Below are 16,105 nucleotides of genomic sequence, written 5' to 3'. Positions count from 1 at the left end.
TTTGTCCTATAACCTGGAGCACCTTTTTATTTTGAGATTTGTTTGAGTGAGCTAAAGACAGAAAATGTAAAAGTTTTTTAATATGTTTTATTTTATTACAGTTTAACTTTCCATTTAAAAAGTTAGGAAGATGTTTGTGTATGCTGTAAATTACAATTCCTAGGAAGAAAGGATACCGGAATTGGCCAAAATTGGAATCAGCAGGTCAGACCTTTAAACAATCGGAAATTGGAATCAACCAAGAAAATTGCAATTTCTAGGATACCGGAATTGGCCAAAATTGGAATCAGCAGGTCAGACCTTTAAACAATCGGAAATTGGAATCAACCAAGAAAATTGCAATTTCTAGTCAAAAGTTTGGACACACCTTCTCATGCATGGTTTCTCTTTATTTCAGATTCGTTACATTGTAGAGTGAAGTCATCAAACCTATGATTTGACACAGTGAATTTTGTAGAAAGCAAAAAGTATAAGCAAAGTAAAATATTAATCATATTTTAGATTCCTCAAATTAGCCTCTGTTGACTTCATGACAGCTTTGCACATTATTGGCAGTATCTGAACCAGTTTCATGAGCTAGTTTCCCAAGTGGTGTTTGTGTGTTGTCAAATATTAATTGGGGGAATGCAAAAACCATCACGCGCTCTGTTAATACTGACCTAAAACACATGTCCAGGCTATGTCAGGGGTAATTGACCAAGAAGCAGAGAGATGGGGGGCTGCATCAGATGAGCTGGCCTCCACAGTCATTCAGCCTAACCCCAAGTGCTCAGCACTTGTGGGACCTCCTTCAGGACTGCTGTAAAAGTATTCCAGGTGACCACTTCATGGTGGAGAGAAAGCCAGGGGAGTGTGAAGGTGCCTACTCTGAAGAATTGAAGCTTTAACACCCATTTTGTTTAGTTTACACCTTTTTTTTTTTTGCTTAATACATAATTCCATGTTATAGTTTTGATGTGTTCATTATTATTCAGTACAATGTAGAAAAGAATATAAAAGAGCCACTGAATATGAAGGTGTGTCCAAACTTTTGACTGGTGCCGTTTATCTGTTTTAAAGCCAGAACAACACTTGCACAAATGGTTATAGATTGGAATCTGCCCAATAGGAAAAGCTTTTTGAAACCCAATATCCTCTTAAACACTGGAATGTAAATATTTGGCCATAATGCCATCTAAAACAAAGATAAGAATTGTTAAAACAAGTTTTATTAATTTACAAGGAAATGTTATTGTCTGCACTTGCCCCCTGTGCTGAAGAGGACACTTTGAGGATTTCTTTTCCCTGCAAATGTGTGGTGTCAGCTTTCGGCTATTCAGGGTTTTCTATGTATCCTAATTGGATTGACATTGACGGTCTGGATGAAGACTTCCCAGGCTAGGGCTCATGTGGAGCTGAAGGAGGTAGTTGGAGCAGGAGGCCAGAGCATCTGGGGCCCACAGAGACCTGCACTCTGAGTGGAAGAGCTGCCTCGACTGATATGGGCTTTTATGACAGCCCAATAAGATTTACAGGCTCTAGAAAGTGAAGATTTTTATCGCTTCTTCTCTCCTTTCTCGGAGAGTCTGTGTCTTGGGAGGGGCTAATTATGTTAGCGGAGAAACCCTAGAGCTTCAGCGGGGTTACAGACAGGAAAACAAACAATTAAAAAGAGAGATACAAGAGAAAAATGAGCAGTGGTGAAACGATTAGCAGGCCAATTTCAGTGGCTTTAATTCACTATGATCTGCAACGGCATTCTTTTATAGCCATCAAAAAAAACTTCCTTTTTTAATTGAAAAATGTCAGATTTGGTATGTCTTAATGATTCTAGTATAACTCAGCATTATGTCAGACAACATAAGAAAATTGGATTTTTTTGTTAAGTAATGGCTCAATAATAATCAGTACTTCTAAATGTGTACTGTTCTTCTTTCTGTCTTTCTGCAGCAACATTTCAGAGATGAGGAAGACGTACAAAGATGTCTTCTTGAAAAAGCACAACATCAAACTGGGTTTCATGTCGGCGTTTGTGAAGGCTGCTGCCTACGCCTTGGCTGACCAACCTGCTGTCAATGCTGGTACAGCTTTAACCTCTAAAGACTGAGGAAACCTTACATTGTGGTGCCAGTTTGACTCTGCCTTTGCACAGTTTAGAATTCAGTCACTGCACGTGCGTGTAGTGAAGATGATGATTAAGGTTTCAGTTTCTTTCAGTGCCAAACCTCAAAACCAGCACTAATTTATTTGCTGCCTTTAGACCACCGTGACCCATTTAGATAGACCACAGTGAAGCAGAGGGTGGTCTGAAGTGCTGGCTTTTAAAAATCTAAAACTGTTTGTGGGTTTCACCGTCCCTTTTGCTTGCATGTAACAGAAATGGTGCATGAGAAAATTAATCCTAGCATCAGAAATAGGGATGATCAATATTTTTCATTTGTGTACAGTATTTATGCTCTTTGCCTTTAGTAATTGATGATACAACCAAAGAGATTGTCTACAGGGACTACGTTGACATCAGTGTGGCTGTGGCTACGCCAAAGGTAAGACAGGTTATATTGTAATGCTGAGTACATGTAATTGGTAGCTCATTTGTTTCTAATGTGAAGGGCAGAAAATTCATGTGATGTCTCTCTCAGGGTCTGGTAGTTCCTGTAATCCGAAACGTAGAAGGAATGAACTTTGCAGAGATTGAGAAAGCCATCAATTTGTTGGGAGAAAAGGTAGTGTGTTATATGGCATATATTTGAACACTTTGAAGTCATACTTGAAGTCATTCTTGTTCTTTGTAACTTACTGTTACGTGATGTTATTTTGAAATGTAATTTCTGACATAATTGCGTGTCTGCTTCTAGGCCCGTAAGAATGAGCTGGCTGTTGAGGACATGGATGGAGGAACTTTCACTATCAGCAACGGAGGCGTGTTTGGGTCCATGTTTGGCACACCTATCATCAATCCACCACAGTCTGCTATCTTAGGCATGCATGGCATCTTTGACAGGCCTGTTGCAGTCGGTGGCAAGGTTTGTTCCATCACTGTTAAACATAACACTGTACAAAAATAAGACGGTGTGTTTAGCACGAGAACGGTGAAAACAATTGAAATGCATTAAATAATTTCAGTAGATTATGAATGATTCAGTTAATACATTTATGACAAAAACTGATTGGATGACACTTCACAGAGCGATCAAGGCAATAAAAATGGACTTGATAAATTTCTGAGTGAAATTGCAGCTCTGTTTGCCAGTTATCAGACTTTCACTGGTGTGGGTGTTTTGGGTTTTACATGCACCGACTCATGTCATTCATTAGCCACACCCAGTGGCCATCATCAGCTTTTTATATTTTGACTGACAAATGTTCCTAATTTGCTAACAGGTCTGACTTGTGATAGCTGCAGATGTAAGGATGTAATTAAGTGAGCTGGGAGAGAATTTTCTCACTGACTGGTGTGAAACTATCCATAACCGCACTGATGCATACAGCATGACAGAGGATAATATGGCATACGAAAATGTGAACAGTAGATTAGGACAACTAATGTTATCATTATTAATTCATCTGTTGATAATGTTGTCTTATTTTTTTATATCAAAGGTGAAAAATGTTTTTAAAAAATCTGTTTCTAAAACCATGTTGCTTGTTTGCCCATAAGTCCTAAAGCCAAAGAGATTCAGTTTTCAGTGATAATAAAACAGAGAAAGGCAGCAAGTTATCCCAATGGAAGAGTGGGAACTAGTGAATGTTTGGCATTTTGCTTAAGAAATGCTACCCAGATATATATATATCAAGCATGGAAACTGGTTATCAGTTCAGTTTTAACTTCGTTGTCTGATGTATTGGAATATGGTCTTATTGATTTCCTCTTTTTTCAGGTGGAGATCCGTCCCATGATGTATGTTGCCCTGACCTACGATCATCGTCTGATTGATGGAAGAGAGGCTGTCACTTTCCTGCGCAAGATCAAGTCAGTGGTGGAGGACCCCAGGGTGGTGCTCCTAGACATGTGAACTTTAGACCCAACCAAATTCCACTATACAAACAAGAACATTAAAACAAGAACATTACAGTAACTGCAGCTGAAGTTTGTTTTTTTTTTTTTTAAAGAAAGGTTTGGAGCTGTTATGGATAAATGTCAGGGTCTGCGGCTTCTTGGTGCTGGTCTGTAGCTCAGTCAGTGTTCTCCGACTTGTGCCCCATATGCCATTTCAACTTACGAGATGAATGGCAAATAATAGATAAAACTGTATAATAATCACATTTTGGTTTAGAAGAGAACAATGAAACCAACCAACACTGTTTTAAAATGTCCAAAGTGATGAAATCTTCAGAGGAGTTATGCCATCTCTTTTACAAAAAGGGAGACATGTCTTTATGCTGTGTAAGACTATTTAAGAAAAAAGTTTTAAACAATAAAGGCTGCATTATTCGACTATAATACTCGATTGGATTTTTTTGTAATTTTATTTTAATAGTATGTTAAATTTATAGGAAAAGACCCAGGGCATAGACAGTTTGAAAGGCAGTTCATCCACATATGATGAACAGATAGGAGACAGGATCAAATAAAATAAAGTTACTAGTTATGTCTTTCTTTGGTGCTTATCATGCAGTACATCTGAGCAGAAACATTCACAGTTTCTCCCCTCATTTATTCAGGCTTTTCTTTACAGTTATCTGTGTATATCTGCACTTGATATCGAATGATTTGAAAATATACTTGAAATAATAGTCTAGTATTAGATGGTTATCAGTTTCCCTGCATGGTGGTGGTGAATTTGATATTAATGGATATAAAGAATTATGAAATGTAACTATCAAAATTGCATCAAAGGTACTTTAAATTCCCACATCAGTACTATGCAGTCTCAGAACTGGAAGTAGTAAGTCTTCATGTTTCGGAAGGGATGTGATTCTCTAGTTTTCTCCTCTTTCAGTTTTTATTAGGTCATTTTCTTTAGCAAGCACAAAATACCAAGAAATCCAGGATCTGGTGCTGCTTCCATTTGAGCCTTTCTAGGATGGCTGGACTCGAGAGAGGATTCATCTTCCCTTCCCGTGGAATCAGAGGTGGTCAAGCCACACCTCCTCCTAGCAGCTCAGAGCCTTCCAGGAGACACCGCTGAAGAAGGGGTGACACTTAATGTCACTCACACCTCCACCTCCAGAACCCAAGCGATAGCCAGCATCAAACTGAAGCAGCTGCGGAGAGTGTAATATACTGTAAGATAACATCAAAGTCATGTCACTGAACAGAAGCCTTGTGTGTGTTTGAGAGCTTAATCCTAACCTCAGTGAGCAGGGAGGTGGATTCCTTCTGGATGGAGTTGCCACAGTGGCTGAAGGCACATTGAAGAGAGTGTGTGAGAAATGGATGACCCAGCATCAGTTTGCAGGAATGGTGCAAAGCTACACAGTCCCAGATGTTGCTCTGTATGCCTGAATACGCTTGTACAGGCCTTTGCTTACCATTCCTGTTAGAAGTTCAAACAACAAGGCCCCAAGACTCCACCAATCACAAGCCTCTGTAACCCTGTAGACTCCACCAATTTCTGTCAACAAAAATGGGATGAGTTTAGTTGTATTCATGTACAGCATTTGAAGAGAATGTGTTTATTGCATGCTTATTGTTGTTGTTTGGTTGTTTTTTTTCCTGTACAATGTGCAGTACTTACCTCTTATTTAGTAAAATGAGGACAAACTGCATCTTGCCACTAGGTGGCAGCTTACCCTAAGGAACAACTAGTATTGTGATCTAAAAGGAATGCATAGTTGTACCTGGAGCACAGTACATCTGTTCCATGGCTTTGGAGCTAATCTCTGGCTGAACCTCACTCCACTGGCCGAAAAATGTCAAGCACACCTTTCCTGGGAAAACAATATGTTTGATCAAAATCAAAAGTATTGTGATTTTTCTCAAGCTGCCTTTTACAGTTAGTTGGTGGACTCACCATTGCTGGTGAGCAGAACATTTCTGGGATTGAGATCCCGACACAGGATACCTTGCTGATGCAGATTCTCCAGGGCTAGGAGGATCTGTGCCCCCCAGATGCGTACCTCTGCCTCAGGAAGCCCCCAACAGGTCTGTACGGCCTTAACTGTAGACCTGGAGGACTTGAAAGGTAGGTAGCACCAGCCTTCCACCTCGATGATCTGGTCTTCCCCCTGCCCCTCTGATCCTTCTGATTTGACAAAAGCATCCACATCCTCTTTCCTCCTGTGGGGTGGGGCTCCAGGAGGGCCAGAGGAGAACCAGCCCACAAGTGCTGTCTTCTCTTTAGGACTCAGCAATTTAGAGGCTGCTGCTACTCCCTCTCTTGCCTGACTGGAGCACGTTTCCTTTTCAGATTTAACCCCAGACAGGGACAGGGACATTGCTGATATTGTCCCCTGGTTTCTTGCAGTGCTGTGGCAGAGGGAAGCAAGAGGAGGCCAGGAGCCTTCTGAGGCGATCTTTGTGTCTGTATGGTCAGAAAATACTGCTCTATCTGTGCTCCGGATGACTACCATTCCATTTCTTTCCTCTGTGGTGAGACTGTTGCTGCTTTGCTTTGAATCTGCAACAGTGTCTGTAGAGTTACCACTTAAAACATGTCTTTGATTAGAGTCACTGATATCCCATGCTGCCCTGCCACTGACCTGGGTTTGACAATGAAGAGAAGGATGCAAAATGGCAGGGGAGGAACTCAAACCATCATTTTCATTGTTTGGTGGTCCTGCATTTAAAAATGAGGTCTGATTTGTATGAGGTGCAGTTTGTTCTAGTGTGCTGTATAAATTACTGCTAGTCACTGCATAGGGGTTTATTTTCTCACAGTTGCATGCTGGATCCACAGCTCTCCAAGCCACTTCAAACTCCGAGCTGCACTCTGTAAGTCCCAGTCCAGCTTTTTGTTTCTGGAGTTCTGACATGACATCGAGAGCCTGACTGACACGAGCACAGGAGAGAGGAAGAGCTGGCTTTTCCTGAGTTTCACTGGAGTGCAAACACAAACTTGGAGCTGGTGGATGAATGTGGGTGTTGACCTGTGTCTTCACTGGGCCAGAATGCAGAGTGAGTTGATCGAGCTTGGTGTAAAATGATGCTGCAGAGCGCATGTTTTGCAGACAGCCTGTTTCCTCGATGTAGGAGTGAGTCCCGCAGCTCTCCAGACGCTGCTGAGTCTCATCCCATGAAGTGGCAAAGTCTGTATCTGGACTCTCATCACACAGTTTCTCGGGAATCGGTCTGCTTTCGTTGTTGCTGTGCTGGTAGTCGGTACTGATTGTGGGTGAGGTGTGGCTGGTCTTTAGCTTGGTGCTGTGCTGGCCAGAAGTGAAGCATTCTGGGTGTTCCTTAGCCTTCTCATTCCTCAGCTTGTGGAGTTTGGAGAAGAGCCTCCCACCTGATGACAGGGGCAGAAAACCAAACTTAGCAGTGGGACAAATAAGGAGTTCTGTTATCTTAAACATCGATCCAATATTGTCCCAGCAGCAGTGAGAGCAGAAAAGTTATTAACAGCTCACCTTTGACATGCTCAAGATGAAGGTACACCGCATCCTCACTGACATAATATCTTAGCAGCTTAACCATGTATGGCACCCCCTGAGGAATGATTGTGGGCTGGTCCCTGGTCTCCCAGCTCGACTTGACCAAGCTCTGCAAGAATATATCAATGTAATGACTGATCTTTTCAGAAAAGGAAATATGGGAAGGGGAAGGGAAGAATGTGTGCATTATTACTGAAAAAGTGTATTACTATGGACATGGCTGAAATTTTTAAAATGATTCTCTAGGGCTTAGCTTGCCCTGTTTAGTGTCTTTGTGTTACTGCATCTCTTGTCACTGAAATATGAGGTGCACTTGCACTGGCTTTCAAGCAGATCAATGCTGGATGATATGCAGGGAGACAGGATGGAGAGAGCTGTTATCGACTGCCCTGCCAACAACCCTCAAAACACCTCCGTTACTGGTGGCTACATACTGGCCCATGGACCAGTGTTTTATTTCAATCTGCTATAGTAGACAGAGCGAGACAGAGAATGCAGTGCCCATCACTTTTTTTTTTCTCTGAACCAGACCTCTGACTTTTAGTGCAGTGCATGGGCAGATCCAGGGGGTGGCCAGGGGTGGCACCGGTCACCCTCAGAATTTGATTGGCCAGAGTCAAAACGTGAGGCTTGTCAGTATTAATGAATGAAGAATGAAAAACAATGACAAATTGTTGCCTTAAATAAAACTAAAATATTTCTGTTGCTTTATAATTGTTATTGGTCAGATTAGTTTTATTTTATATCATGCATGCAGCATGATATTTGCATTCGTTTAAAGGGGTCCTGTCCTCAGACTGGATTAAATAAGGAGAGCGGCCAAAGTTAACACTATGTGTGTTCTATAAAAACAAAATAAAAAAAATCTTAATAATGTATGGTTGATTATTTCATAGAACTATGGATTTAATTAAATTTTTACATTTATGTGAAATGTGCCACCCCTCTCTCAGTCTGTGCCCCAGCCTGGCCACCCCATCCAAAATTTTCTAGATCTGTCCCTGGTGCAGTACCATGGAAGAGGACTGCGTACTTACCTTGACAACAAATGTCTCTTTGTTCACCATACTTTGAACGATCAGGACCTTTGAAATGAAAAAACAACATCCTCGGGTTACCATAGCAAAGCAGAGCAATTGCGACAGTATAGTTCACTATAAACAGCTTTCATGGTTACAGTGCAGTTGATCATTTACATTTTCATCATTTACAACAAGGAGGGTCAATGCCCACAAACCAGTACAGAGCCTGAAACATTCATGTAGGAAGTGTTTGAGAACAAGAAGGTCTGTCTTACCTTATCAGCCACTCCAACCACCTTACACATTTCCAAATCCTCCACAGGCGAACTCAAGTGTCTGATCGGACGGAATCTCAGACTGCTGTAGCCCTGGTGAGGAAAGCCACACAGGACATTAAGTGTAGCACTTAGAAGCACACTGCACTATTTTCTCAATATTTCAGACAAGAACGAAGTGAGATACAGGCATTAAACATTTCATCTAACATAAGAAGTAATACAATAGGTTCTGTCCTGTGTTCTCTCAATGAGTACAAGTTAAGAAAGCTGTCACTGTAATGTGAATTAACCGATATCAGTCTTAGGTGGAGACCACTAAAAATTTCTCAACCCTAGAAAATGATTCTGGCCACATGTTTAGAGCAAATGAGTGACGCTTTTGTAAATGAGGGTGTAGGATGATTGTCTTACCCCTAAATGAGAGCTGCCCTTCCCTAGATTATCCTGCAAATGTGTTATGAAGATTTCTTCAGCTCTCTTCAGATACTGGGTCGTCTTCCTCTTCACTGCTTCCCGACGATCTTTGTTTGGATCCACTGTTTGACAGTTGAAACATCAGTTTAAAAAATAAATAAATCTGTGTGAAAAGAACAAATCTATAAACCTTTTAGCCTTTGATGTTGGATAAGGAACTGTAACACACAGCTGACTACTGACACTGTGGGGAAAAAATATCTGGCCAGAAAGAAAATCTGTCTGTAACTTCTGGTTTGTGACTTCCTGTTTTTCATCTATCCCACATCACATGCCTCATGCAAACACTCTTCCTCAGTTTCTCCATTTACAACATCACATAGCCTTGACTAGTTGTGTGTAAAACCAAATGCTGACCACTTACACTGAACCCCATTCAGCAGTAAGTCCACTCCATTCTTATAGTAACTGAAAGCTGCCTCGTAGTCCTCATTAACCTCACTGTCCAGTGCCATGCGAATCTGCTTGGCCGCCTCCACCAGGTAATCTCTCTTTGCCATTGCTGCCTTGTTTTGGACCATTCAAGGTCCAACTGGTCCTGGGCACAGCACAAAAGGTCATGTAAGTACACACGGCAGATAACGAAGGTATGAACAAAATTAGGAACAGAAACGGAAATTTTGACTTCTAAATGTGTCATACTGCTGATTATAACTGTTTAGTTTGATACTCACCTTTGCTCCGTGCTCTTATCAACAGCGGGATACATCTCTACCTGTTGTCACCGGGCAAGGTGCACATCTGCCCCCAGTGACTCCACACCTCAGGTCTTTGCGGCAGAGCATGATCAGCTGAGCCATTGGAAACAAAGAGTTAACCTCCAGATCAGCACAGGAAGTGAGTACAAGCTTGTGCCTACTATTTCTGATGAATGGAAAGAAGCAGAGGTGCAAACGTCCAAGATGACAGAGAGATGATTCAGAACAATGAGGCATGCTGTCGCATGTCTCATGTTAATTACACAAATATTTATCCTTACAGAATGATAAAAACTGAAAGACTGCAGTGGCAGAGATGAGAACATCTACATTTTAACATATAAGCCTACTAATATATGTAAGAAAAACCATGTGTTTATATATATATTAGAATGTAGACACACTCTGATCTAAGACATCCAACACACACACACACACACACACACACACGAGTCACATGAAATGGATCATCTCCAAGGGCCATATAATTTCTTTGCTGACAATGTTATAATTCACAGCTAGTATGCAATAATATTTTTATTCCATTATACATGATACCAATCATGCAGTGAAGGCTAAAGCTGTCACCTCCAATTCATGTTAGATATAATTTTCTTTCCCACTTAATTTAGCATAAGACTGAAAGACAAACACACAGATACACACCCATCCTGGTTATAGTCATGGTGGCGACATCATCTAAGAGGTGTTATGAAACATACAGAGCCATTTTCAGTCTCCTCCATCACCATCCATCACCTTCTCAACATGCACTACCAAGGCCACTGAATAAGCCGTTCGCCATATAAATACATGCACAAATAGCACAAAAAAACAGGTGTACATGCTACACAGAATATACCTGGTGTGAGGCAAGCATGCCCTGGACCCTCAGCTCCAGAAGCAGCAGCAGCAGCCCCCGTCTTCAGTAGCCTCATACCAGGAGCAGGAGGGGAGGAGAGAACTCAGGCGCAGCTGCTGATTGGTTGAGCATGATGTCACTTTAGGGTACCATTTCACATGAGGCACTCACTCCATCCCCCCACCCCGACCCCCATCCTGACAGACGCTGGCTGATTTAAAGAGACAGTGCTGTTTTTGTGTACGCTGACCAAAGGCCATTTTCAATCCTGACTTTTACTTTTAAACAGATTGTGTTCAGCTTTTACTGTGGACTACTGGCAAATCCCACATGGGAATTGTTCAATTTGCAAAAGATTTATGCATTGCCGTATTTTTTTTTCTGTCAATGGAGAGATCACCCTGCCCAGAATTTATAATCTGCTGGGTCTTGGTGCTCAGTACCAGATGGAGCCAGGTTGCAGTCAAAACAAAGGAGAGTATTTCTCCCCCAAGGGAGGGCTGGCTTACAGACAGGGGAGGAAGCTTCAGAATGGCCCAGGGAGCGGAGGCTGAGGGAGGGGGGGGCCTTAAGATCAGATGCAATGTTATCCAAAAGCAGAAAGGGAGCACAGAGTTTTATGATTACTTATACCCACTATCAAATGGTCAGACAAATCAGCTCTTTGCATTGGCTCCCTGTTTATTACCATGTTATCCTGTTGTTTATTATTGTGTGGATGCTGAGCATCCACACTATTGTTATCCTATTCTTTATTTTTCTGGTTTCTTCTGTACATTTTTCAGAGCTCAATTTCTTCAGCACCATTTCAACTATTCAGCAACTCCTCTGTTCATACTGTAAACAGCTTTTTGATACGCATCTTTCATGGTTTTTTTGCATAATTGACTTTTAAATAGCCACACTCTAGTCCTACACCCTGAGGACTACTACTCTCACACACCTACAGACACACAATCATGTTATTAGGAAGGAAGCTAACATAATGCTAACCAGGTTAACATAGCCAGCACTGTGTCAATGTGTTTTCAGATGCTGTGTTTCCCGAGTGTGAACTGGAAAACAAGCAGCAGGAAATCTCTGTAACTGATGGTAACAGCAGCACTCACCTACAGCAAAACATCCACCTGACTTCACCTGGCTCCGCCCACATCACATCAGAGGCTGTGACTCCGAGTGACTCAGACTCAGGTCTGATGTTGGCAGTTGTGTTCACACCAGATACATGAATGTGAAGCAACAACACAAAAACTGAGAAAAATGTAATTCAGTTCAGTTACTTTACCTGAATGTGTTCACTTTAATAGAAACATGTTCTGTGACTTTGTTTTACTGAAAAAGTCCAGGTTTGACCCCAGGAATGATTAAAGGTCACAAACTATGCTCATTTTCAGGTTTATATTGTTAATTACACTGACTCCATACCAGTCACAGCCCTTAAAACTCCACAAAATTAAAGACCTCTGACAAACCCGTGAAACCTTTTATAATAAAATCCTGTCGTAAATGCAGTTTTTATAAGCCAGAGAATCTTCTCATACTGTATGTTTGGAGGAACAAAACAGCAAAACAAACTGAGATCAGGTAGTTTGTCTTTGACATGTTTTAAAGTTTAATGAGGATTCATGGCTCACAATTAAATCACAACCTAATCAATACCATCAGATATCGGGTTATTCTGAATGAGTGTGAAGCTGATCGATTACCTGTGTCAAGGTCGAGTGGAACGTGCAAACGCGTCTGCCTCAGTGGGCGCCATGTTGCACTGTGTGACCTCTGACCTCACACGGTAATGTCTCAAAACTAGGAACCACTTCACAGACCAGCACGACTATTACACATGTTTATGTTAATAACAATTAATAAATGATTGATATTGATCCTGTGTCTCCTGATCAGACAGCAGAGAAGTCAAGAAAAGGAGATAAAGGAGGACACAAGGAACAAAAGAAGGAAGCCTTCAGTATTTGGGCCTCTTCACATCCACCCTGGAGAGGAAAAAAAAAAAAAAGTTAGATGAAAGTTTACTGTTTATTTACCGGCTGTACCTTTGCAGAGTCTTTACCGGCTGTTCACTACCTTTGCCGACTCTTTACCCTTTTTATTGCCTGCTCACTACCTTTACTGGCTGTTCACAAGCGGTACTGACTATCATCTTTACCGGCTTGTTTGTTGCCTACATTTGCATGATTCTGGCAGTCAAACATCAGAACTTGCTGACCGCCCTCTATTGTTTCTGATGCTCTGAGTTTCTTTCCCCTCCCCTCTTGCTCTCCTCTCCTCTCCTCTCTCCCTATGCTTCTATATGCCACATTACACATTACTAACTTTGTGTCTCCTCTCTCCCGTAGTGTGTCCTCTCTCTCTCCCTGTACCTTTCTACAGGTTGCCCTGGCCCTGGAGCTCTATGTCTCTGACGAGCAGTCACCAGCCACATCGACCTGATCAGTGTTTGATTGTTGTGTCTTGTTGCTTTTCTTCTTTTGTCTCTCCTCTATCCACTCACCCCAACCGGTCGAGGCAGAAGGCCGCCCACCCAGAGCCGGGGTCTGTCGGAGGTTTCTTCCGTTAAAGGGAGTTTTTACTCCCCACTGTCGCCAAGTGCTTGCTAAAGGGCGATTTGTTGGTTTTTCCTATGTAATAATATTGATAACAGTAAGGTCTGGACCTTACTTTGTAAAGTGTCCTGAGATGACTTTTGTTGTGATTTGGCGCTATACAAATAAAATTTGATTTGATTTGATTGTTTCTGTGGTTATATCTGACAGAGACCTCCTTACTCTCTTCTAATTGGCTGAGCTACTGATGCTAGAAACAGAAAGCACTGACCCATCAGCCTCCATCTTCTTCCTCTTCTCGATAATCTGAAACACACAGAAACAGTCAATCAGTCCTTGTTTTACATTTCTATTCTAAACAAAAATGTTCTGCATCCGTGGCGTCTCACCGCACTGATCTTCTTCCACTGGCGGTCCAGCTCGGCCTTCTCATTGGTCTCTTTGAAGCGTCGCGTTTTCCTGCCCTCGGACATCTTGATGCCATACTGGAAGGCAGCCCTGCATAGACAAATTTCACCATGAACACACAGGAGCAGTGTGTTGCATGTCAGTCAGAGCTGAGAGAGAAATAAACAGCAAATACTTTGGCAGTGCCTCCTTGTTGTTCATGTAGTCGGAGTACTCCTCCTGGGTGTCGAAATCCCAGCGGCCCAGCGGACCCTTCTTGTTCCCCTGGAAGACAAGGGTCAGACCATACACTTATCATCACCATAATAAAGTTAATTTGTTGAAAACAGGCATTGCTGTTCTACACTGACGTCTTTAAGTTCATCCTCAAAATAACAACTTAAAACAACAAATAGTAATAATAATGTACGTGAAAGCAATTCTTCAGTTTTCTAACCCACACACACGTGAGATACAGCAGAAACCTGACAGTTTGTTCCCAGCTATGAAACAGCGCCCCCTGCTGCAGCATCACAGGACATCACAACACGTCACCTCTATACAGCAAGTCAGATATTGTCATGAACATTCAGCTGCACATATTTTCTGGAGTTCCCTTTAAAGACCTGTAGTCAACACCGTCACAGGGACTAAATCACATGCAAAGTCACTTCATCACATTCTGAGCCCAGGCCGTGGCATTTGACATACTGCAGAGAAAATACTTCAGAAACACAAACAACCTGTATAGGTCATTACTACAGCTGCTGCTGCTGCTGCTGCTGCTAGTCTGCCAAGTCTTTTGTGTGGTTCATGTGTTTTACAGACCTACAACTAAAAACTCACACTGGAGCCCCCGCCCTTTAAAACAGGATATATAATACTGCAAGAGTCGGCTGTGAGCTACACACGGAGTCCTCAGTGTTTATACCCTGCATCAGCTCACATGTAGTCACATAGGGCAGCACCACAAATCGTTGTGTAAGCATGATTTAGATCCGCATGCGATCTTGGTCTCACATGACAATGATTCTGCTGCATTTGCATTAGCAGGGAGACACCCTGCATCAAACCAAGTGCTCCCTTTTCCTTGCTAAGCTGCGTTAACAACTATTTTTCAAATGTTGCGCTGACTGTCCTGTGTACCTGGCACCGAATAGCACTCTGTGGTTATTGTCTGTGCAGATTCTCAGTCATCCAGGTCATAGTAAACTGAAAAAACTTAGAAAAAAAATCAACTGGACTTAGATTTCTAGGTTGAAGACATTTCACCTCTCATCCAAGAAGCTTCATCAGTTCTGTGGTTATTAGTTGCAGTTACTGGTTAACACTGCTTAGCGAGGAAAAGGGAGCGCTTGGTTTGATGCAAGGCATCTCCATGCTAATGCAAACGCAGCAGAATCATTGTCATGTGAGACCGAGATTACACGGGGGTCTGAATCAGGCCCACAACACAATTTATCGTTTAGCCCTATAGTCACAGTGGCCCCGCTACCAGTGAGCGGTGAGCAGTGCCCATGTGGACATCCACACAACTGTCACTGGGACACTGAAGGAAACTTAGAAACAAACATGAAACACATGTTGCCCACTTCCTGACGGTCTCATTAAGTCTGATGTCCCTCCACAATAAACTTCCAGAGATCCACTTAGAAACAGGAGGAGTCTCAGGCAGGTTCTGCAGCCTCTGGTTTCCCTCTGGGTTTATGGAGGTTTGTTGTGGAGGGACATCAGAGATGACGTGATGCTCAGGAGGTGGACATCTCACCGAGTCAGATCAACATGTGGTCACATGGTCACATCTCACCAAGTCAGGACTCTGACTTTAAGCAATCAGTTTATGTTCTGAGACCACATTTTTCAATGAGAGTTTGACTGCAGGGTGTAAAGCTGTGGAGAGGTAGTGGCTGTCGCAGAGCAGTGAGGCATGCTAAGAGTTGGAGTTACCTGGTCCATCTTACTGTAGTCCACCTCCTCGTCACTGTCTACAGCCAGGTCGTCCATCCTGCACACACAGATTTAAAGTACTAGTACACACATGACTGTGTGTTTATACTGTATGTGTGAAGTTTAATATGGGTGTGTACCTGTGTATTCTGTGTATCTTACATAGCAGGCTAGCACTGTGTATGTGTGTTTGTGCATCTGTACTGCTGTGTATTTTTGCATGTATGTTGTGTGTCTTACGTAGCAGGGTAGCACTCAGCGTAGGAGTTTGATCCTCCAAAGAAATCTCCCAGCTGTTCTTTGCTGCCGTCTCTCCTCTGAGCACCAGTACATATTAGTAAAGGAACAGTACTGCAGTAATACTACA

At 42.2% G+C, this 16,105-nt stretch overlaps 3 protein-coding genes across 4 annotated transcripts in view; 1 reads left to right on the top strand and 2 right to left on the bottom strand.

Moving 5' to 3' along the window:
• The window catches only part of dlst (dihydrolipoamide S-succinyltransferase), an 11,341-nt gene extending 6,927 nt beyond the window's left edge, over positions 1-4,414 (top strand). For both annotated transcript variants that reach the window (XM_020590819.1, XM_020590818.1), the window contains exons 11-15: positions 1,930-2,060; positions 2,449-2,522; positions 2,619-2,702; positions 2,835-3,002; positions 3,858-4,414. In XM_020590819.1, the coding sequence (XP_020446475.1) occupies positions 1,930-2,060; positions 2,449-2,522; positions 2,619-2,702; positions 2,835-3,002; positions 3,858-3,992 (592 nt within the window). In that variant the 3' untranslated portion in view covers positions 3,993-4,414. The remainder of the gene's footprint in view (positions 1-1,929; positions 2,061-2,448; positions 2,523-2,618; positions 2,703-2,834; positions 3,003-3,857) is intronic.
• Positions 4,072-10,927, bottom strand: rps6kl1 (ribosomal protein S6 kinase-like 1). The gene is given in 13 exon segments (XM_020590821.1): positions 4,072-5,184; positions 5,273-5,286; positions 5,288-5,321; positions 5,452-5,534; positions 5,761-5,850; positions 5,934-7,367; positions 7,489-7,621; positions 8,550-8,597; positions 8,810-8,902; positions 9,224-9,348; positions 9,651-9,824; positions 9,961-10,077; positions 10,847-10,927. Coding segments are annotated over 11 exon segments (2,301 nt in total). The 5' UTR covers positions 9,787-9,824; positions 9,961-10,077; positions 10,847-10,927; the 3' UTR covers positions 4,072-5,073.
• Positions 10,928-12,413: 1,486 nt separating this feature from the next.
• Positions 12,414-16,105, bottom strand: part of ik (IK cytokine) — a 17,378-nt gene continuing 13,686 nt past the window's right edge. The window contains exons 15-20 of the mRNA XM_020590820.1: positions 15,979-16,041; positions 15,739-15,796; positions 13,988-14,076; positions 13,794-13,902; positions 13,676-13,710; positions 12,414-12,834 (exon numbers count right to left, since the gene is read on the bottom strand). Of these exons, the coding sequence (XP_020446476.1) occupies positions 12,807-12,834; positions 13,676-13,710; positions 13,794-13,902; positions 13,988-14,076; positions 15,739-15,796; positions 15,979-16,041 (382 nt within the window). The 3' untranslated portion in view covers positions 12,414-12,806. The remainder of the gene's footprint in view (positions 12,835-13,675; positions 13,711-13,793; positions 13,903-13,987; positions 14,077-15,738; positions 15,797-15,978; positions 16,042-16,105) is intronic.

This window comes from Monopterus albus, unplaced genomic scaffold, assembly GCF_001952655.1.
Source record: "Monopterus albus unplaced genomic scaffold, M_albus_1.0 scaffold13.1, whole genome shotgun sequence".
NCBI lineage: Eukaryota > Metazoa > Chordata > Actinopteri > Synbranchiformes > Synbranchidae > Monopterus > Monopterus albus.
The sequence above is the reverse complement of the archived record's forward strand: the minus strand, read 5'-3'. Positions and strand labels throughout refer to the sequence as shown.